At 36.2% G+C, this 22,084-nt stretch overlaps 1 protein-coding gene across 2 annotated transcripts in view; it reads left to right on the top strand.

The window, feature by feature from the left end:
- Window positions 1-22,084, top strand: part of ATG7 (autophagy related 7) — a 105,594-nt gene that overhangs the window by 41,955 nt on the left and 41,555 nt on the right. For both annotated transcript variants that reach the window (XM_014951705.1, XM_014951706.1), the window contains exon 18: window positions 4,075-4,197. In XM_014951705.1, coding sequence (XP_014807191.1) covers window positions 4,075-4,197 — 123 coding nt within the window. The remainder of the gene's footprint in view (window positions 1-4,074; window positions 4,198-22,084) is intronic.

Below are 22,084 nucleotides of genomic sequence, written 5' to 3' on the forward strand. Positions count from 1 at the left end.
AGGTCTGGCAGTGGGACATGATGGAGTTTCTACCGGAAGAAAGCAGATTTTTAAACCTTTCTGTAACAATATTCAGATTCAGTCATATTAATGTGTATCTACCCAACTTTTTTTAAAAAAATGAAGCTAAAGTTCACTAGATCCAAAAGTAAAATACCTTCAACTCATGGCTCTGTCATCTTGTTTTATTAATATGTTTTATTAATATTTTAGAAGACACTTAATGGGAGACTTGCTAGTCTCTTCCATGCTAATCGCAGTACAAAGGGCGCTTGGATTTAATAAAAATTCTTCCAGGTGATTCATCCAAAACTAACGCTAGACATTGTGGCTGTCAGTGTAGTCATGCAGGCTGCTGTGTGCGAGTACATAAGAATTCATTTATAGCTGGGGGGGGGGGGAAATACAGAAAGGTTAGGCCCATCTCTGAAATAAACCAGGACAGTTTATAGAGAGGGCCCTGGCACACTGAAGTCATGCAGTTACTGGGGACGCAATACCTGGAAATCTTCACTTCAGGCTTGAGTCACACTTCTTTGGAAATGAGAATCAAGTTAGTTGAGTAACAAAACCAACCAGATTTAAAGGCTATTTGATAGACTTCCTGTATATAGTGAGGTTGCACACAGTTCCCTGCTCTGTTGATATTTGTATATCCCAAGGTATTACAGCAATTTTTACCTCTGGGAAGAGGCCAAAACATCTTATTATTGTTGTCCCTGCATTTCTTTGACATGCTGTAATATTTTAGAATAAGGCTATGGTTTCACTGTGTATAGCCTGCGTATTGTTTCAACATAGCATGAACTATAATCTGGCCTACATCACTAAAGAGATGTCTCATGAGCTCTGTATTGTGGTTCCAACAAATTAAAGCAATAGCAACACATTTGATAATGCTGATAGCTTTGAGGATTATACACAGGCAGGGCTGTGAACGCAATCCAAGTTTATAAGTTGATATCTGTATACAGTGTTTCACAAAGAGCCAGATGCAAGAGTCTTCTGCACATCTGGTTGGCTTATTAGAATTTTGGAACACAGAAGAGTCAGTAAATGTATATATCTATTCACAGTGCGATTTCACAATATATATAATGGATAATATTAGGAGGATACATCTCAAATGGAATGCTGAAGTTGTGCAGTTCTCTGTGTTGCATTGTGAACAGTCAGATGGGTTTGTCTTGGTGTGTTTATCTCAGGAATAAAAAACAACAAGAAAAGCCCTAAGAAATGCTCCTAAGCATTTTTTTAAATCTCTTTTTTTTTCTTCTGGTTTTTCTTTTTTAATTTCTGATTATGTTTATGATAAGCATTTTTTTTAATCTTTTTTTTTTTTGTGTGTTTTCTTTTTTAATTTCTGATTATGTTTATGGGTCATTGCACAAGTACACAAAACTCCATGTATGGCAAAGTAAATCTTTAAAGTACAAAGTAAAAAGAACAATTTCTGGATTTAGTAAGAGAACATGAAGTGCAGTTTTATTTATTTGTTTGTTTTAGAAGTGTAAAATGTGGTCAAGAAGGTGCCAAATGTTTGTCATAGTCACCTACATCGATCTACTTCCTCTTTATAGTTGTGTTTCAGTTATTTGTGTTTTTTGAAACCTAACTATGAAGTAAATAATTTTGTGGCTAAATTTACATTTTGCATGAAGATCTGAATGGAGGTCCCAGTCTGCTTTTACTGGTAAACTTACAGTTATGTCAGCTAAATGGAAATATTTTTTGAAATGAGCTTGAATTCCTGTACGACTTGGCATAAAACCTCCCTGGGTGTGTTTTGCTGAGGAACACTGTTGGGCTGTGCAAGTTCCCACAGCTTTAAGATTTATCAGTGCAAAGGTTTTTTGAGACCTGTAGGATATTGTTAAACTAGAGAAGAGTAAGATTGTTGAGAATAAGTTGTGATTTTGGTTCAGTTAGATGAATTCATAATGAAACCATTCCCCCCCCCCCTGCTATTGTCCAAAGGAGGGTGAATGGTTTCTTTGGGGTTGGGGGGAACAGAGATTTTCTGTTCAGGTTTAAACCTTGGCGTGAAGCTCACTTTGTTGAATCTCCTGTTTCACACTAGAATAAACAACAGTCCTTGCAGGGTGGTTTTTTTCTTCTTTTCCAGAGGAAATGAATTCCACTGGTTATGGGGAACTTGTCCATCCAGTACGAGTGGGTATGTTCAAGGAGTACATAAGCTGTTTCTCTTGCTGTTTCTCTCCCAAAATAAGGATAGAATATATACAGTGAAAGAAAGGTTGTCCACAGCCCTTGCAACGGCGCTTTGTATGAAAGAACTTTTTGTGTTCTACTTACACTTGTTAATGAGATAAGTTAAAAATAGAAATACCTGACACACGTGATTTGCACAGATAAGCTATGAGAAGACATGAATGGGCACAATATTGCGATCTGTTTGGAAGTTTATACATCAAAGAACGAAAAATCGGGTATTTCTTTGAGCATGTGAGTCCTAGAGCCATAGCTTGATGGCTCATTTGGGTACTTTTCCCTTGGCTGGGTAGTTCTACAGATGCAGTTGCTTGTGGGTTCACTGGTGTTTAAGAAGTGTTGGGCTTATGTTGGAGCTTTTTTCAAGTGCAGCTATACCCTCCCTATCTCCAGAAGATGTGTTTCTGAACAGTGGGATGTAACAGCGATGCGATGTTGCTTGTAAAAAAAAATGACATGGTAAAGAGGGACTCATGCAGGGACTTCAGGTGCTCACTGAGTTTAAAAGCACAGGAACGGCGTATGTGGTCGGGAGGGGGAGAGGCAGGAGGAGATTATCAGAATCAGCAGCTGGAAGAGGTGCTGGCTTTTAGATACTGGGTTTTGGAAAGGGTCATCATTCTGAAAAATAACAGTCATTCTAAAAAATAACAGCCATCGGTGAAACTGCTTGATCATTAGCTCCTTTTTCTGGCCTTCACTCTTGAACTGCTGTTGATTTAGCTGAGGAAGGTGATGATTGAGATGAAGATGGAAGCATTGAGAAAGGCACAATAACTTTCACAATAAAAGCTTTTTGGCAGGTGTTCGGTTCCACAGATGAAGCCGTTCTCTGGGCTCTTGGGAGAAGCTTGCATCTTCTCTACGTGGGGTGATCCTGATGCTCCTTACCCTGCCTCTCTGTCTTAGATGTCATATATACTGCTCCTTTCTATTAAAATACTGTGTGTTTCTGAAGTCCCCACACGCATCCTGCTCTGCTACGTGGATTTCTGTAGGAAAAGCTGCTTGGCAGTCTGTCAAGTTCAGCTGCTTCGTCTGAGTCTGGTGACAGCAGGGCAGGATGTTAAAGGGTCTGTGGTAGAATTCAGAACAAAAACAGAAAAACAGTGGATACTGGGATTGCTTTATCATAACTTCATCCCATTTTCTTGCTACCTGCTTTCACAAAACTTGTAGAATCATTTTTATCTGATATGTATCTTTTCTTCCATCAATCTCCATCATATTTCATTGCAATCACCCTCCCAAATAGTTATTTAAGCTAAAGCTGCAAGAAATAAAATTCTTCATCATCAGGGGTTTGGAAGGAACATGGGCTAAAACCTTCCTCACAATTCTTGTAGGAGTCTATAAGATTCTCAAAATATCCTTATAAACTGGGAACATTAAAGTAGAAGAATAGAGAGTCTTTAAGATATAATGGTCTCAGAACCGTGAATCTCTGGAGACTGGGAGGATGTTGGACTTGGACACTGATTCGGAGAATTTTTCAGTCTCTCCCAGCACGGTTCTTTCCCTTAACTGATACAGTGGAACAGTCTTTTACTGTGTTTTGTGTAACTCAAATGCTCCTTTCATGACTTTGCAACTAAGAGGTTTTTTTCTTGCCATATCATCTGTCTTTTTATAAGCTTACAATATATTTAAACCAGGAAATTTTAAACCTCCCTTCCCTTCGCTCTTAACCTCCACCTTCCCCCACTTTAGAAATTTTTACCTGTTTACAATATACAGTCATTTTCTGAGTGTTCAGAAAGATTCTGTTTTGTGAGCAAAATTTGATGATGAATCACATTATGGGCATCTTATTTGAAACCCTTTTTCTGTTTGTTTTGACAGGTCCTTGACCAATATGAACGAGAAGGGTTTAATTTCCTAGCTAAAGTTTTTAATTCTTCACATTCCTTCTTAGAAGACTTGACAGGTCTAACTTTATTACACCAGGAGACACAGGCTGCTGAGGTAAGAAAATACAATTTGGATGTTAAGAATAAAGAGGTGGCAGTAAAGGGTGCTTGGGTTTGTGTTCAGCTGTTATAGCCATGGGATTAAATGAATCACTGATAGAATTGAGCAGTGGTGTTTGATTTACAGGATGATTTACACCAGCCGTGAGCATATTCCACCCAGTGAGATAAGGTGTGTCCTCTTAACGTTATAGAATAAGAAATAATATTGGATGTGAGAGGACATTCTTTTTTAAGAACAGATGATGAGATGCATGTTGACAGCCAGTTAGAAATGTGTAGCACTGCTCTTCTTATTAATTTTATTGTTGTCACATGTTGTGAAATTACAGAAATATTTTAAGTGACAGTTGTTGCTTGACAATTCTGAATTTATATCGCGGAAGTTCCTGTCTCTTGTCTTTTGTGGTGTATTTCACTGCGGGGGTAAACTGCAGTTGGTGCAAACATTACAAGTACTATAGACAAATACTAATTATAGGTATCCATGGCAGCACAGAGCCCAGTATGGGCTGACAACCACATTGGTTGCACAGCTTCGTGGGTAGGTTAGACATTCTCTTAAATTAATTGTAAGATTTTATATCTTAAGTTTTCAAGCATTTCTTCTAAAGAGAGTAAGTGACTTCTGTTAAATGGTATAAGGAAATCAATTATCATTTTAGGTCAATCTAAAATGTAATTATCGTACTGCTTGATGAATTGCAATATGGGGAAAACAACACTTTGTCTAGTGACAAAAGTTGTAATGGGGGATGGAACTATTTGTCCAGTGACAAAAGTTGTAATGGGGGATGGAACTGGGATACTTTAAACGTCCCTTTTAACCCAAACTGTTCTGTGATTCTATGCTTTGGATCTCATGGGAGATTTGTTCTCGTGGGAGGTAACCCTGCCTAGACAAGTTGGGATATTGAGTTTGTTCCATAAAAAAATGAAACGGGTATCTGTCTTAATATTGTATTTTAATAATGTTTTGTAATCTTTACTCTGTCTGCAAATGTTTGTACTGTTCTACATCTGTAATTTAATTTTGGTGTAGTCGTATCACGTGCATGTTTCCAAAGTTGGCTTTGAGAAGTGATTATTCAGTTACTGTAGCCTGTGTAAATGGTAGAGCTGTTTTTTCAGCTGGAAATGGCTCTACAGTGTTGCCTAATAAGGTTTGTGGGGATAATGATGACTTGGCTCTCTGTTTCATGTTTTAACCTTTTAAAATAATTAGAGCAGATACTGGAGGCATTAAACCATGAAATACCTGATGCGTTCCTAAATCAGCCTGGTGATACCTGGAAAAAATTTAAATATAAATGTGAAAGGGATCCAACAAAGGAAAAGAAATACCTTCCAACAGGTGCTACTCATTAGCAGTAAGAGTGGGTGAAGTCTGATGGACATACATGACTGCTAAGAAGTGTCTGGTCTGCTAATGACAGAATTAAAACCAGATACAATTGCCTTAGTAATCTATTATTTTGCAGATATTAATTAATAGATTTCTTTTGCAGCTTCAGAATGTATACAGGTGTTTGTAAAAAGTATCTAAAACTTTATAAACAAATACAGAGTCTGGTGTGAGTTTATTGCAACTTACTGAAGTTCGAAGTTTAACACAAAAAATGGAATTAGTGTGTTTTAAAAAACCTGTGGGTTCAACAGTGAGGTTTATGCAGTGAAGTCATTGCTTGTAGGTGCAAAAACTGACATACAGAATATTCGCAAAGCTAATGCATTCAAATTAGCCCAACTACATCAGAACCAGCGACTGGTTTTGTTCCCCACTACTGCCTCAGTACGTAATCTGAGATGGTGTTTAAAATTTTGAGGTGCACAAGAAAGTGCTTTCAGTGTATTTTAGTATATTTTCTTGTAGGTGCAAAAACTGACATACAGAATATTCGCAAAGCTAATGCATTCAAATTAGCCCAACTACATCAGAACCAGCGACTGGTTTTGTTCCCCACTACTCCCTCAGTACATAATCTGGGGCAGTGTTTAGAATTTTGAGGTGCACAAGAGAGTGCTTTCAGTGTATTTTAGTATATTTTCTGTTGAATTGTTCTTGTATTTTGAGCTCCTACAGTGCAGTTAGTGCAATTTATATTGCTTAGTTTGAAGACTGTGAACTGGCTTTTCAGGTTTCTGGCTACTTTTGAGCTGCTTTTGGCAGAATGTATTCTCTAAAAATGGAGGCATTAGATTTGTTAAGGTCAGTGCTCTTTAGGTTGATTTAAGATATTCTTGATACGTGGCATTCTAAAAACTGCAACAAAAGTAGGGAGAGAGGTTTCATAAGACATGTATGGCCTGCTGTGGTAATTAGAATATTTCACTGTTCTGTGGAGAAGTTACTTGGCTTTCTGCACTCAAACTCTTCAAAGAGATTTTTGTAGGTGATTGTTGGGTTTGGAGACCATAAAAATGGCTTCTAAGATTTTCCTTTCCTGCTATCTAGTAAAATTTGACTAGTGCTGTTGCTCCACTGTAATGAAAACAGAATTGTCAAGTTACATGTCGTCCAACCTTAAATTTACTGCAGTGATGGCATAATTGTGTTGTAATTCCGTATATAAAATCACCGATATTAGGCTAATGAAGTTGCATCTGACAGGGAAACTACTCAGTCATGTTCTTTTTTTTTAAAAGGGTCATTCTTAAAATGCTGATTCGTTAAGAGCATTTAGTTGAAAATTAGAATGTTTTGTGGTCAGAACTGGAGGTTTTGTCATGCTGGTCTTACGTTTTGGCTTATTGCATCTTAAGTTACATCACACACTTAACCTTTTTTTTTAAATTCACATAACATTTTTAGCTTCTTTCATGATGTGTGTATATAAGTGCTTTAATGATCTAAATACTAAACTAATTTTAAAAAATTACATCTAAGTTTGGAGTTGCTTAAAAGGGATTCTGGATAAGTCATGTATGTTTCCTAAGAGTGGTTGACTATGTTAAATAGAACATTTTTGGATGGCCTGAAGTTTCCATGAAAACCTCACCTCCCTACGTGCTCAGCACAGACTTCGTTTCCCCAGCTTAAAGCAATGCAATTTGCAATAAGATATGGAAGACTTTTCACTTACTAAATGCATTTTTAAACTTGCATTGTTCAATTTCCTCTTCCAGTGCAGTGCTGTTGACCTAAATATTAATACCATCTTGACATACTTTATCTTATCTTCTTAAAATGCCTGATAGGAGCACAATCATAATTCAGTGTTCAACCAGAGTAGGAGTATTAATGCCATCTTGACATATCCTTATCTTAGAAGATATACCTTATCTTCTTAAAATGCCTGATAAGAGCATAATCATAATTCAGTGTTCAACCAGAGTAGGAATATAACACAGATTTAGTTTGTGGTTCAAATTTGATACTAATTGCAGGGGTTTTAGTCAATGAGCACCTATTTCTTTAATGTGAGATGCATCAGGAAATTATAAATGTTCTACATGACTTCCTTAGCATGACAATTTACTCAGAAAATAATAAAATTAGCAAGTCCTTCATCCTTGAAGTGATGGTGAATTTCAAGCATCTGCTTTTTCCACATCTGGCTTTAATTTAGGTTTTGTGGAACAGTTTTTGTTTTTTAATACCAGTTAGATATTTATGTACAGCTTCAACAAGAGACTCTGATGACACACATGGCTTTGAAGGCCAGTAGAAGCTGTGGGAAACTCCCACATCAGCACTTAGACCTTGTTTCCACTGGATACAGTTCACTTTGGGAGCTGCCCAAACTCACGTAAAAATTGCACTTATGTTTTCCAGATCACTTTGTTCTAAACTACAGTTTTTAACTGGACACTTGTTCAGCGTGTAGTCAAGTTTAATAGCTGGGCTTAAAATAGAGAAAGCCCATGCATCTCTTGAATTATTAATCAGAAACTAGAAGCGTTGATTTGGAGACAGAACAGCAACCAACTGAATGACTTCCAGTTCAGAACCTGGCTGGGCTGCCCAAGGATGGTTGAGTATCATGGTGCATCTCTGAAACCAGCTGCTTTTCTTGCCACATTCACCAGATATAACCCTGCAAAGCTCATTGGGCTTTGCTGGTGAGAGGAGCAATTTATATTTAATCTAGTCCAAAATCACAGCTTTCCTGAGATGCACTTGACTACTCTTTGTTAAAGACTAATTTTTTACTGATGTGGCACACTTCTGGAAGTGAAAACCGTGACACGTTAATAAAACCCATAGCCAGGATTTTCCATAGTTGTCGAAGAACCGTTCCCATTTGTAAGATTTTCTAAGATACTTACTTTTTTAAGGGTACTTATTTTCCTGTTGCCCTTTTTCTTCAGGAAAAAACTCCCACTGTTCTTCAAGGCCCAATTAAGCAAAGTAACAAGGCTTATCCCTACTTGAACATATGTAAGTGCTCTTGAAGTCACGGGAGTGGGACATCTATTGAAATGTATTGATAGAAGGAGGGATAATAGCAATAAAGTGAAATTCTGCATGAATTCACTGTAGTATGTGTAGGTGAATTTCTCTACAAGGCTTTTTCCACTGTATCCATTTCCAGAGGTAGAGAAACTTTATTTCTCTCTGCTCTTAATAAGACCCAAATATATATATACTTTCTTACTTCGGATTTCAATTCCTAAATTACTTGGATGCTTTAGGAAGCTTTACTATACTTTCTTTTTTCATCAGGATGAAAGAAAATCATAAAATACATGAAACAAATAAAATTTTCACTCTGTTTTATGAGTGATTAAAACACAAGAAGTGGTATAACTCTTGCAATCTAAGAGAATCATAAAGAATTTTGGAAGAAATCAGATCTGGACCAGAGTTGGTATTTCTGAATTATTGTAAAGGTCAGATATTGGTGCCAGTAGGTCATGATTTCTACTTTATTTTACTTTACTACTTTTATACTTCAGTTTTTTTGTCTCATACAATGTGACCTATAGTATCTATAGTTTCTATGACAAATTGTTGTGGTCACTGAATGAACCCTATTTGGTTCCCCTTGCTGTGCTGGTTTACTGTATCCCAAACAATGCAGATTAGAGCTCTTGTCCTGTAGAAGGATAGGATTAGTTAAAAAAGAAAAAAATAAAATCATGCTAGTAAAATACTTTGAGCTCTTTGAATAGGAGAAAATACAGAAAAATTTTTTATATTCTGATTCTGCACTTATTTGAAATTTGTGCCTGACCATTTTTCAGCCATTTCTTGAGGAGCAGGGCTTAGTTGTATAATAGGCAGCTGGTATTAAAAGTGAACTTTGTGCTTACCCAAATTTGGAAGAAAATTCAGAATTTCCAATGTGCTTTTCTATTAAAAATATCCTGCTTGTTTCTGATTCTGCATTATATTATGCAACGTATTTGATGTTCAAACAATAACATATGAATAGCCAAAAAACCACCAAACAAAACAGAAAAACCCAACTTCAACAATATTATAATAGTAAGTTCTGTAGCTTAACAATTTTTTTCTGTTAACTAAGCAGTATTCATAATTTAATTTTACTGGGTGTTATGAAAATTTCCTACGAAAAACATGACTGATGGGTAGACCAAAATTAATATTTGGGAGATTTCTGTGTCTGTAGTTTTTTTTTGTTTTCCTTCATGTTTCAATCTGGTGCGTTTCATGAGAAATTCACTTTGACAGATTCAGGCCTGCCCTGGAATCTTTTTCTTAAGATATTAAGAGATTAATCTGTTTTCTTTCAGAGGGTGGGTTTTTAGTTTCTTTTTGAGTTTTCTCATGATGTCAATTAGTGTCATCATTTTTCTTCATTCATCAAGCAATATTTCCAAGATCTTGAAATAATGGTAATTTTTTTCTGCAAAAAAAAATCCTACTGAACACAGTCCAAATGAGAAATGAGTCTCAGGCGCAGTAGATTTTAAACTATGTTAATTTCCAGGGCATTCTAGTTATTATGCTTTGCTATTATGTGCCTAAAATAGATTAAGTCTATTTTGCTCAGTGTTCTGCTGAATCTATGTTATTTCTGCTGTTGAAATTTTGCCAAGAAGAGGTATAGTTACATCAACACAAAACAGTTCGGCTGAGTTTTATGGCCTTTGAACGAGCCCAAGGATGGTCTTTGTGCTGATACCTTATGCTGCTCTTTGAAGAATTTAGAAATATCTCTGAAGCGTTTCCGCTATTTCATACCAAAACATGATCTCTTTGTCTTTCCTCTGATAACTTTACCGGTAACTTCAATTATTATTACTAATAATACTCAAATGCTCTTCCTAGGACTTACATCAGCCACTGATGTGCACAAATATTCATGTTTCATGATATATTTGATGACATTTATATTTGTCCCTTTCGGGCAGGGAGGGACATGCGCAGTGGTTTTACTTAGTCGAAGGCAAGGGGAAGGAGGAGGAAGCACAGTTGATTGTAGGGTTGGACAGAAGGAAAAGATTTCTTTGAGGGTACCATACCACAGGAATGCTTTAAGGAAGATCTCAAGGATGAGAGCCTGCCAGTTGTCCAAGCTGAGAGTCCTGTAAGACCAGAGCTTGGAGTGTTACAGCTACAAAAATATTTTCATCAGTCAACCCTCGTTAATATTTAAATTCTGAAGAGAGATTTTTAGAAGTGAGGACAGCTATAGAAACACTATCCATATCACCTGGAATGAATAAATCTACATTGCCATAAATGCCCTGGGTGACCTTATCTCAAAGACATGAAACAAGATACTATGAAATTGTAATTATATTTTTACTTGCAAATTTTGACTTCTAATTGCTGGCATCCTTCAATAAAAGATTCTACTGATTAGCTGCATAGATTGGTAGATTTATTAAACTTGTATAGCTATTAGTCAAACCAAATGAAACTGCAAATTCAAATGTAAGAATTGGGGGCAGAGAGAGAATTTTTTTTTTTTAAATTTAAGCTGATGTTGATATTAAGCTGTCTTCTTTGTTTCAAATTTCAAATGTATGGTAAAAATGTAGACCAAAACCACTGAAAGAAATGGAATAATGGCATTTGGGCTAGCAGCAGATGCTAATTTTTTTAAAATTTTTTTCATGTATTAAATTGTGAATTGCTGTTATAGTGCTAAAATATTGATAAAGTTTAAATCTATATAAAATTTCACAGTAAGCCTTGCAGAGCTATAAAATGGAAAGTACTGCTATGAATAGAGAATTTTTTTTTAAATTTAAGTTGCTGTTGATATTAAGCTGTCTTCTTTGTTTGAAATTTCAAATGTATGGTAAAAATATAGACCAAAACCACTGAAAGAAATGGAATAATGGCATTTGGGCTAGCAGCAGATGCTAATTTTTTTAAAATTTTTTTCATGTATTAAATTGTGAATTGCTGTTATAGTGCTAAAATATTGATAAAGTTTAAATCTATATAAAATTTCACAGTAAGCCTTGCAGAGCTATAAAATGGAAAGTACTGCTATGAATAAACTTTAAATCTCATCAGTTTTTATGTGAGGGAGAAAACTATCCAGCAAACAGCAGGCAGTGCCTCATTTTATATGAGCTATGAAAAAAATTAGCCTTAGTAATACAGTACCTTTCCAGGTGGTGTGGACCTGCTGCGGCATTAATATTTAGTCTGTGTTCTTGATAATACCTCTGCAGATTTTGAGTACTCTTTTGTGTAGATAATAATTCAGGATTGTTTATCCTCTTTATAACAGTATTGATCAGGTTAGTACTGTTCAAGATCAGACAGTCTCTACCAAGAGGCCTCAAAGTGTCTGTGTTGTCTGATGTTCCCTGTTTTAAGACTAACAGCACCTCGAGTAAAGTTGCAAAGATACACTACTTTTCTTTTTTATGAATTATTTTAATTGCTCTCATTAAATCAGTATCTAAACAAGGAGTATTTGAAGTGATGAAGTAATGCTTCGATTTGTGACATGATAGTAAATTATATTAAATTGTACTTTGAGACCTTAGAATATTTTTAGTTAATGATGAACATAGCGCCCAAAATTTTGCAGTGAAGTGCTATACTGATCCTGTAAAACCTGAGAAATGGGTTTGTTCATGTCTTTAGAAACTAATCATGCCTCTAAAAAACACAATCAACTTGATTACCTTTTTTATTATTGTTTTCTATAAGGCAGAAGAAGACTTCCCCCAAGTCTTCACAATGAATTAGTTGATTCACAATGAATTGTATTAATACGATGGAAGAGGTTCAATATTGTGGCATAATTTCTTTGGTAGGGGACAGACTTCTCTCTGTCTAGCAGGGAACTGGTACTTTACAACATTGACCATGTGTTTGAGAGAGCTGTTGTAATAGTTTTAATACTCAAGTCTTCTTTTCTTGCTGAAAATGGTAAAGTAACTACTCCATGTTCTCAGTGGTACGCTTCAGCATCTGTCATTAAGAAGTTAAAATGACATTTTAAGTTATGAAGTTAATGACTTTTATATCTAATACAGATCAAAGTTTATAGGAGGAAGAAAAAGTATTGGAAATGTGGTAGCAGACAGCAGCAGTAAGAATACTAGTGTGAAAGTCTACCCCTCATTCTTTACTACTTGTATACAGAAGAGAGTACCCTGATATATATAAAAATATATATATATTGTAATTTGTCAACATTGTTCCATAGCATTTGTATTTATTTTTATTATCCTAATATTGAGCTGTCCAGCTGCCTTGGCACAGAAAATGCTTTATGGGTTTTGGGTTTGTTTTATTTAAATGTTCACTCGAACCTGTCTTCCCATCACCTGCCTTATTCTTCTGCAGCTGTCCGAAAGAGACTAGTTTAGCTGCTTCAAATGGCCTTTGAACAGTGCTGCTGTCAATTCCTCACATCCCTGCTGTATTTTATTCTTCTGCAGCTGTCCGAAAGAGTCCGAAAGAGACTAGTTTAGCTGGTTCAAATGGCCTTTGAACAGTGCTGCTGTCAATTCCTCACATCCCTGCTGTGTTCAATCAAGATACCACTTATTTCTCATTGAATACTGTGATAATGTTTGGTATTTTCAATGGATTTGGGATTTCCATAGCTCCAAGAGTTTAGGCAACAGCAAGCTGATAGGAGCTGACAGAATGTGCTGTATCTGGTCCTTTTGTGTTCCGTTTGCAAAGGTTCAGGTAGTCCCCTAGTTCAGTTAGTCCTGTCGGTGCCTGCTTTGGAAGGTGAATAAGCAAGACCTGATTGTAATCTGATAGTGGCATTTAATGTCATTAAATCTTGAAGTCACATTGTTTACTGAAGACAGTAACAATAACACATAGAAGAAAATAAAAAACCTTGCCAGAGTACTCAGTCTCATGGTTCAAAAATCCTGGAGTAAAATTTTGGGGAATAACTCTCTAACATTTTGGTAATCTGCACTGAATAGAGGTTCATTTTATGGTTCTGTCATAAAAAAAAATAGTTGTTTAGCTGTGATTGGAATTGTTTTTCTCTGTAACTGCAGCACTAGCTGTTGGTATGTGATAAACAAAAGGAGAATTATCAAGTGATTATGATCTTGTTCCTGTCAAAAGAATGTCTTAATGTGTCCCTCTGCTCTCAGCTTCTTTGTCTGATGCTCCAAATACTAGTGTTACTGAAATAGGGCACTTTTATGCCCACAAATAAAAAAGTAATGAGACATAAGCTTCTTAAAATTCAAGTTGTGTAAAGGGGAGGTCAGGGAAAGTTAAAGCAGCTTAATGGTGAACCTCTCTGCCCCCAAAATTAATCCTTCTGTATCTTCTTGCTCTTCCTCTTGATGGGAATAGAGTACCAAAAATTTTCCAGGTCTCCCTTACATTTGAGACCCAGCCCAATGATAAATCGAGATGTGCCGCACCTCACAGTGACTAACTGCTCTTAAAAATTACTGTGTATTTGAGCTCTCTTTTTTTCTGCTGACCTAGCTCTTGAAATCTTGCTATAAGGAAGCCCAGAAGAACTGTATCAGTTCAAGTAATAACAGGAAAACCAGTGTTCACAATTCCTGAAGTAATCTCAGAAAACTGAATTTATCTGAAAAAAAGAGTTCCTCTACTGGAATTCTAGTGAAGACAGGGTAGTCAATTAGTAAGAATCTGAAGTTCATGTGTTAATGCTTAAAATACTGAGAGGGAGCAAGTACCTATCTGGAGACAAAACTATGATCTTCTTGGTGTAGGGTTTTCAGCCTCCTTTCTTTCCCTTCCCAGGATCCTGGCTTTATCTTTGCCCTTGCTCTAATCAGTTTTTCTCCCTTGTGGGATTTGGGTTAGACAGCTGGTAAGGACAAGAGTTGCATTTTCCAAAATTCCAAGCTAGTTTTTGCAGAGGAGGCTTTATGAAAAAAACAAAACTGTCTATTGCGCTCGGCCACGGTTTTGAAAAAGGTGCATCATCACTAAAACAGTATTTGGCAAATTAGGGTTATAACCTGCATTCTCTTTTTTTTTTTTTGATGGGCATATTATTGGGGAGGGGAGTAATTATCTTCTAGAAAGACTTTCAAACTATGTTGACTCTTTTTTTTTCTCTAAAGATAAATATCTCCAGTAAAGAAGGGAGAAGTAAAATAATTTAGGGATTAAATCTCTTCCATTCCAGTATATTTTGTTACAATGAAGAATGAATGGACTGTTCAAGATGCATTCTGTTATTCTCATGTGAAGAATAAGAAATTGCACAACACAGACAAACATGCTGATAAACTTTGTTTTATAATTAAGGACATAAATTATACAATGTGCATCTTAGTGCAGGCGAACAGTTGCAGACTATATGGGCCCCTGTAGATCATTTGAGTGAAAAAAGAAAAAAAGTTTGCTGCTGGACAAATTACTACCAGATGCAGATTTCAATAAACACATAGTGTTGTAGCCTTACCCAAAGGTGCTATGAATTTCTGGAGGCAAATCTGCCTCTGCATTCACTAAACTGTTGAATGTTTGAATGTTAATTGAGTTACTGTATTATGTATGAGTACAGTCCCTTCCCCCACCCCCCACCAGTTTTAAATGTACTCTGTTCATCTTGTAGACCATTAAATGTTGTCTGCAAGAATATTTAATTGTTAACTATGTTTGCATTCTTCTGACAATCTGTGTTTCCTCTGGAAATGTCTCAAAAACTTCTCTTATGGCATTCATGTTAGAGTTGTGCAAGAGAACTTGTGTCGATTATCACATAGACCAAGCACATTGGTATTTTGTTATTGTCAACATGTAATTTTTGACTACAAGACCTTTGGTACAAACAATAGTAGCTTTTTTTCCAACTTTGTAAACTACTGACTTATCTTTAAATATAGGTGGAACTAGTAAGTGATAATAAATGAAGTTGATGACAATCCAAAGAATTCCTAAAATCAGGCAGGTTTACTATAACTTCTCTTTAATGCCAGAGATTACTAATTCATATTCACATGACAATCAGAGGAAATTAATCATCACAAATTTTAATAACAGCGCAGGAACATTAAGGCGTACTCCTGTGTGGAAATCTCATGTGGAAAACTCTTTGTAAACTACTTCTCAACTTGAATTTTCACAGTGTTTTAGGGTTTGTTTCTTATGAAGTATGAAATAATTTTACCCACATGATTGTTTAAAGATTTAAATCCATGTTGCCACTTTAATGCAAATGTTGTTGCCTAAAGTTGACACTAATGTTGCAGAGACTTATAAAACAGGCAAATTTTTGGTAGAAAACGGTTACCTATATGAGACTTTAGATTAATGGGTGCCCAAAGGGGTTGTGAACTTTCCATCCTTAGAGATAATCAAAAACTGTCTGTGCATGGTCTGGTTTGATAATTTTCATTTATTTTATTTGTTTATTAAAAATAGTCCTTAACTTATCCATGAAAGTCCTTTTCAAAATTGTCTCAGGGATACAATTTCTCTACTTTTAAAATACTAATTCAAGCCTACTGGACATTGAATTTGATCCCCTGCAAGATAGGTGTGAAATTATGTGGGTTAATCAATAAATAAAAAAATATGTAGTTAAGGAAAAGATGCAAACTGATTTAGGTGGAGATAACTGCTGAGATGCTTGTTTATGGTGTTATAACTAAAGTAAGTCACAGAAATAGAGAAGAGATGCACAAGTAATCCTGTGAAGAATTAAGTTATTACTTTCCAGCCTCTCACAGGGGTAGGAGTTAAGAGATAAAGTTTTAAAAGAGTTTATGTTGTTGAAAATTTTATTTATCTAGTGTCTGCAGAGACAGTGTGCCATCAGCAGCAAACCCAAAATGCAAGTTAAAAAGAGAAAACTGCTACTGGAAGAGAATATGAAGGCATAACAAAGCTATTTAAAGTTATTACAGTGCAACAGCTGGTTTTGCTGTTTCTTGATTATTTAAAAAAAAATTGTCTAAGTTCTAATTCCCTTTGTTTTTCTCACTTTGTGTAACTAGTATATGAAGTTTGCTATCCTATGACTCATTCTTCCCACAAATACTATTTCTTTGAATAGCCCTGGTACAAAAACCATTTCATATTAGTTGTCTTAGTTGGCAATCGTGTAGACTTTTTTTCTTCCTGGGTGAGTGATTTATGTGTATAATCCCTGGCTCTGCCTCTGCCACACATGGTGCACACCAAAATAGTGGTAATACTGCGCTCTGCTGCTGTACCTGTGATTGCTGTGCTCCTGTTTTTGAAAGAATAGAGTTGGCTGGTAAAGTGTATCAATCACTGAAACTAGTTTTAGTCTCTTTCTCCACGAGCCAGTAGTCTTATACCTAATAAATTCCTGTATTTTATATGTGTTTTCAGTGATGGACAGTCATGAAATTGCGGCATGATTTTAGTTCTTATTAGAATTAAAAAAGATAATGGGCAAAGAAGGAGCAAATTCAAAATAAGATGTTATTTTCAGTCTCCAGAAGAAGCCTCTTTGCGTGAGTTTGGTTCACTATAATAAATACTAAACAGAATTGCAGAAGCCAAGTGACTGAGGTTCATTCAGATAAAGAATTAAAGAGCATCTGTTGTAGCTTTTATATGTGAATGGTTGCTGGGCGGTCTATTGTAACTTTATCATTATAGACAGTCATGGCTGTGGGTGTAGGCTTTCTTGCTGCTTTCACAATACTTCACATTTTGTCTGATGGGACAATGGAACGTGCAAGTGCCTATGAGGGAATTCTAGACTGAATTATATATACTCTGTGAGTTTGTCCAACTGTGCTAGCGCACGCTCATGACAGCAGCACGCCTGGATATTGATATGGTCATCATCCTCTCCAGCTGTCTTTGGTTCCCCAAAGAGAGCGGGGATTCGCTGGGGACAGCCTTTGGAGCGAGTCCAAACTGTAAAAACACAAGCTCAGGCTTTTAGGTGGGAAATAAATTACTATAAACCCTGCCTTCCTTGGACCTACGGGTTTTGTGTTGGTTGGAGCTACTTCTTTGATATTTCTGCTTTCTGGATTTAATCTAAAGTTTAGAAATTCTTTAATGGATTTAATATGTGATTCAACATGTTAATGTGTGTTTAATGGGTAGATGTAGGATTGCAGACTGTATTTTGATTACTCAGAAAATAAAATCATGGTTATAGCTGAAACGTGTTGATAAAGTTCAAGGAGTTGACAGTGGAAATTGGAGATTATAAATGTTGAATTCTATTTAATAGATATAGATATTAAATTTTATACAGCAGAAATTAGAGATGGTTATGGGAGAGTTGGGAAAATGAGGTAATACTTGCTGTTAAATATGATTTTTCCTTTAAGTGAGGTTAAACTCAAGCAAGGTTGGCCATAAAAAAAAAAAACCCAACCAAATACCACCTTTTATAATGTAGCATTAGTAACATCCTTATCTCATAAGTAGTAGCTGGTGGAGGATACTATGTGAGTTTTCAGGACAATACTAGAAAAAAGTGTATTTGGAAAAGTGCTAGGATGTAAGCTCAGTTATGAAAGAGGAAAATCTTGTTTTCATAAAGAAATTCCTAAATTTTGAAGAATGAATACTGTGATCGTTGAACCTTTTGCTTCCCAAGGAGATTGATGTTCACCAGCTTTAGCATAAGGCTTGCTCTCTTTCATTCTGATTGTAGAGTGGGTTTTTTTCTTTAATCTCTTCTGTTTCAAAGCACAAGGAAAGAACCTGTGGCAGAGAAAGTTATTATAGAATAGATTGCCTATTTAGAAACATTATTCTTATGTGGAGAGATGAGGTAATAGAGTAAAGCAATAACCAAAAAGCTTCAGTGTTTGACTCCGGCATCAAAAACAACTTCCCAGCCACCATCTTTATTGTACCTTTTTTAAAATTTTGTGGGGGGCTCTGAGCCCCCCAGTGTATCTGTTTCAGGAAGAGTATCAAGAGTACTCTAATGTTGTATTTAAATATGGAATCTGATTAATACTTCAGGCATGCAAGAGAGCTATAACGTTAAGACTGTTGTTACTATAGTGAGATGCTATTACAGACATCACAAGACTTGTTATACAAGGAAACACGATTACTTTGGATTAAAGAAGTTGCCAAAGACTTGAAGGATTTATAGGTGCTGCCACTTTGAGTTATATATAACTCCATTATTTTGTTGAAAACGTTTAGATCTAGAATAAATGAAGCACAATAAATGCTGATGAAACGAAATCAGGTTTGACAGCTTTTAACTGACACAGAGCGAATGATGAATTTTATCGTTGTATTCTTTAGGTCTAAAAATTGCTAGATAATATACAGAAAGTAATAAATAGAGCATTTGCACAGAGAAATGAAACTAGGATTTTCTGTTGCTGGAGTGATGCACATCAAAATGGATCTTCATGAGCGAGAGCAATGCCAGTGCACCAGTTGTGTGTGTTGGAGCAGGACAAGAATTGAGCACGGTCAGAAATCTCAGCCGTGCTGTCCTGGGGACAGACAGAGGGGCTGGCAACTGTTGTAGGTTGAAAGGGATCTGGAGCTTGTTGAAATGTGAGGTAGGACTTAATTTTAAATGTTCTGAGTTTGAGGGGCATAGAGGAGTCTTGAGGAACACAGATTGCAAGCCTCAGGCAAAGAGGAAGTGGGAAAATGGGGGTTTAGAAACAAAGGACTTAAATTTTCCTTTTTTCTGCAGCATCTCCAAGGTTTAGTCACGGTTAGTGTAATTAGAAGGGACGATGAAATATAAATTCGTACCAGCACTGTGGTTGGCGTGCTGGGCTCAAGCAAGGTCTCTTTTTTCTAACATGAATTAAGAGTTCAGTGAATGCATATCACATCAGTTTGATCATTCCATTAATCTCAGCTGTATGAAGTTGGCTGCATTTGAACATTGCTTCATTAACCCAGCTCACAGACTAGTATGACATCCAGTAACTTTTTCTAAGCAGTTGCATTCCATTCCGTGATGTGAAGTCTGTAGTACTGCAGAGATGTTTCAAAATGTTTATTATTTTAACAGCTGGTTAATTACAAATTATTTATTGAGCTGTTAGAGTTAGCTGAGCATTCACCATTTGCTCTTGTTACCATGATGCAGAATTAGTGTTATGTGGATTAATGTGAGTGTTAATAAATCTGAGTGAAAAATGAGCAATAACCAATGACGAAAGGCTTTTAAGTTTTGAAATAGTCTTACAACATTTGTTTCTTACAAGCAATACTATAAAAAAAAATATTTAATGGCAGAGATTGTTCTTGAGTTTCATTTGACTCTCCCTCTGTAATGTGACTCAGGAATTTAGTTATGTAAAAATATGACTAAGTCCCTTTTGCCTTTGAGGTATAGACCTGGATGAAATCCAGTATTGGATTTCAGTAAATTGGAAAAGTTCTTTCCCAGTCTTTTTAACTTTGAATTTGGGACAAAGCTACATAAAAGCTGGAATAGTTTCCTCATCTAACTATTCCATGTTCAGGTGGGGTTTTTTTCCTCTTCAAATAGTGTCTGATTACTAAATTAAGCTCTCAGCATTAATAAATCATTCCCCTGTAGAATAAAACCTTTAATTTCCCATACATGTTGTCTTTTGTACCTTTTGATTATAGCTCTTAGGGCTGGTGAATCCCTGGGTAGATACAGCAAAGAGAGAGAGTAAAAAGGAATCCAGGTGCATACTGAATAGTTTCTTAGGGTGACGTGCATAACATATGCCATGGTATTTGAAATTGATGTATTAACTCCTTTTAACAGTATGCTATTTGGGTTAATTTTTTATGTAATGAGAAGACAAATGTTGTTTCTGTCACAACCTGCCCAAACAGCTGGTTTTTTTCAGGAGTCGAATGTACTATGCAGTGTAATACATTTGATTCACAGCAGTGCAGTGTATTTCTGCCACAGTAAATGTAAGTAGGGAGGGAAGCAGAGAGGGGGGCATTCAGAGCTGCACAATGTTTAAAAACCAACCCAGCCCACCTGCCTCACCTGAACGCTGTGCGTTGGAAATTCCTGTGCCTTCGTACCAGCACTGTGGTTGGCGTGCTGGGCTCAAGCAAGGTCTCTTTTTTCTAACATGAATTAAGAGTTCAGTGAATGCATATCACATCAGTTTGATCATTCCATTAATCTCAGCTGTATGAAGTTGGCTGCATTTGAACATTGCTTCATTAACCCAGCTCACAGACTAGTATGACATCCAGTCACTTTTTCTAAGCAGTTGTATTCCATTCCGTGATGTGAAGTCTGTAGCTGCAAAGATGTTTCAAAATGTTTATTATTTTAACAGCTGGTTAATTACAAATTATTTATTGATCTGTTAGAGTTAGCTGAGCATTCACCATTTGCTCTTGTTACCATGATGCAGAATTAGTGTTATGTGGATTAATGTGAGTGTTAATAAATCTGAGTGAAAAATGAGCAATAACCAATGACGAAAGGCTTTTAAGTTTTGAAATAGTCTTACAACATTTGTTTCTTACAAGCAATCCTATTAAAAAAAAAATATTTAATGGCAGAGATTGTTCTTGAGTTTCATTTGACTCTCCCTCTGTAATGTGACTCAGGAATTTAGTTATGTAAAAATATGACTAAGTCCCTTTTGCCTTTGAGGTATAGACCTGGATGAAATCCAGTATTGGATTTCAGTAAATTGGAAAAGTTCTTTCCCAGTCTTTTTAACTTTGAATTTGGGACAAAGCTACATAAAAGCTGGAATAGTTTCCTCATCTAACTATTCCATGTTCAGGTGGGGTTTTTTTCCTCTTCAAATAGTGTCTGATTACTAAATTAAGCTCTCAGCATTAATAAATCATCCCCCTGTAGAATAAAACCTTTAATTTCCCATACATGTTGTCTTTTGTACCTTTTGATTATAGCTCTTAGGGCTGGTGAATCCCTGGGTAGATACAGCAAAGAGAGAGAGTAAAAAGGAATCCAGGTGCATACTGAATAGTTTCTTAGGGTGACGTGCATAACATATGCCATGGTATTTGAAATTGATGTATTAACTCCTTTTAACAGTATGCTATTTGGGTTAATTTTTTATGTAATGAGAAGACAAATGTTGTTTCTGTCACAACCTGCCCAAACAGCTGGTTTTTTTCAGGAGTCGAATGTACTATGCAGTGTAATACATTTGATTCACAGCAGTGCAGTGTATTTCTGCCACAGTAAATGTAAGTAGGGAGGGAAGCAGAGAGGGGGGCATTCAGAGCTGCACAATGTTTAAAAACCAACCCAGCCCACCTGCCTCACCTGAACGCTGTGCGTTGGAAATTCCTGTGCCTTACCATTTAGAGGGTACAGGAGTGTCTGCAGAGCCAACCATGTGGAAAGTGTTTTCTGGTCTGCAGTGTTGCGTGCTGCCTTGCAAAACCTACCTTCCAAATCCTGTTGGAATATATTAACTCTTAATGTCTTGTTCCATGCTACGTAGGGCATCACAGAATCAAAATCTTAAAATGCTCACAATCCATTTGTTCTGTATGTCTTTAGAGAAGAGAACAGAAGGGGAGAATGGAAATGATCTCCTACCAGTGTTATATGTTAGTGGCAATTAGG

This window comes from Calidris pugnax, unplaced genomic scaffold (assembly GCF_001431845.1).
Source record: "Calidris pugnax isolate Ruff unplaced genomic scaffold, ASM143184v1 scaffold201, whole genome shotgun sequence".
In the NCBI taxonomy this organism is placed as follows: domain Eukaryota; kingdom Metazoa; phylum Chordata; class Aves; order Charadriiformes; family Scolopacidae; genus Calidris; species Calidris pugnax.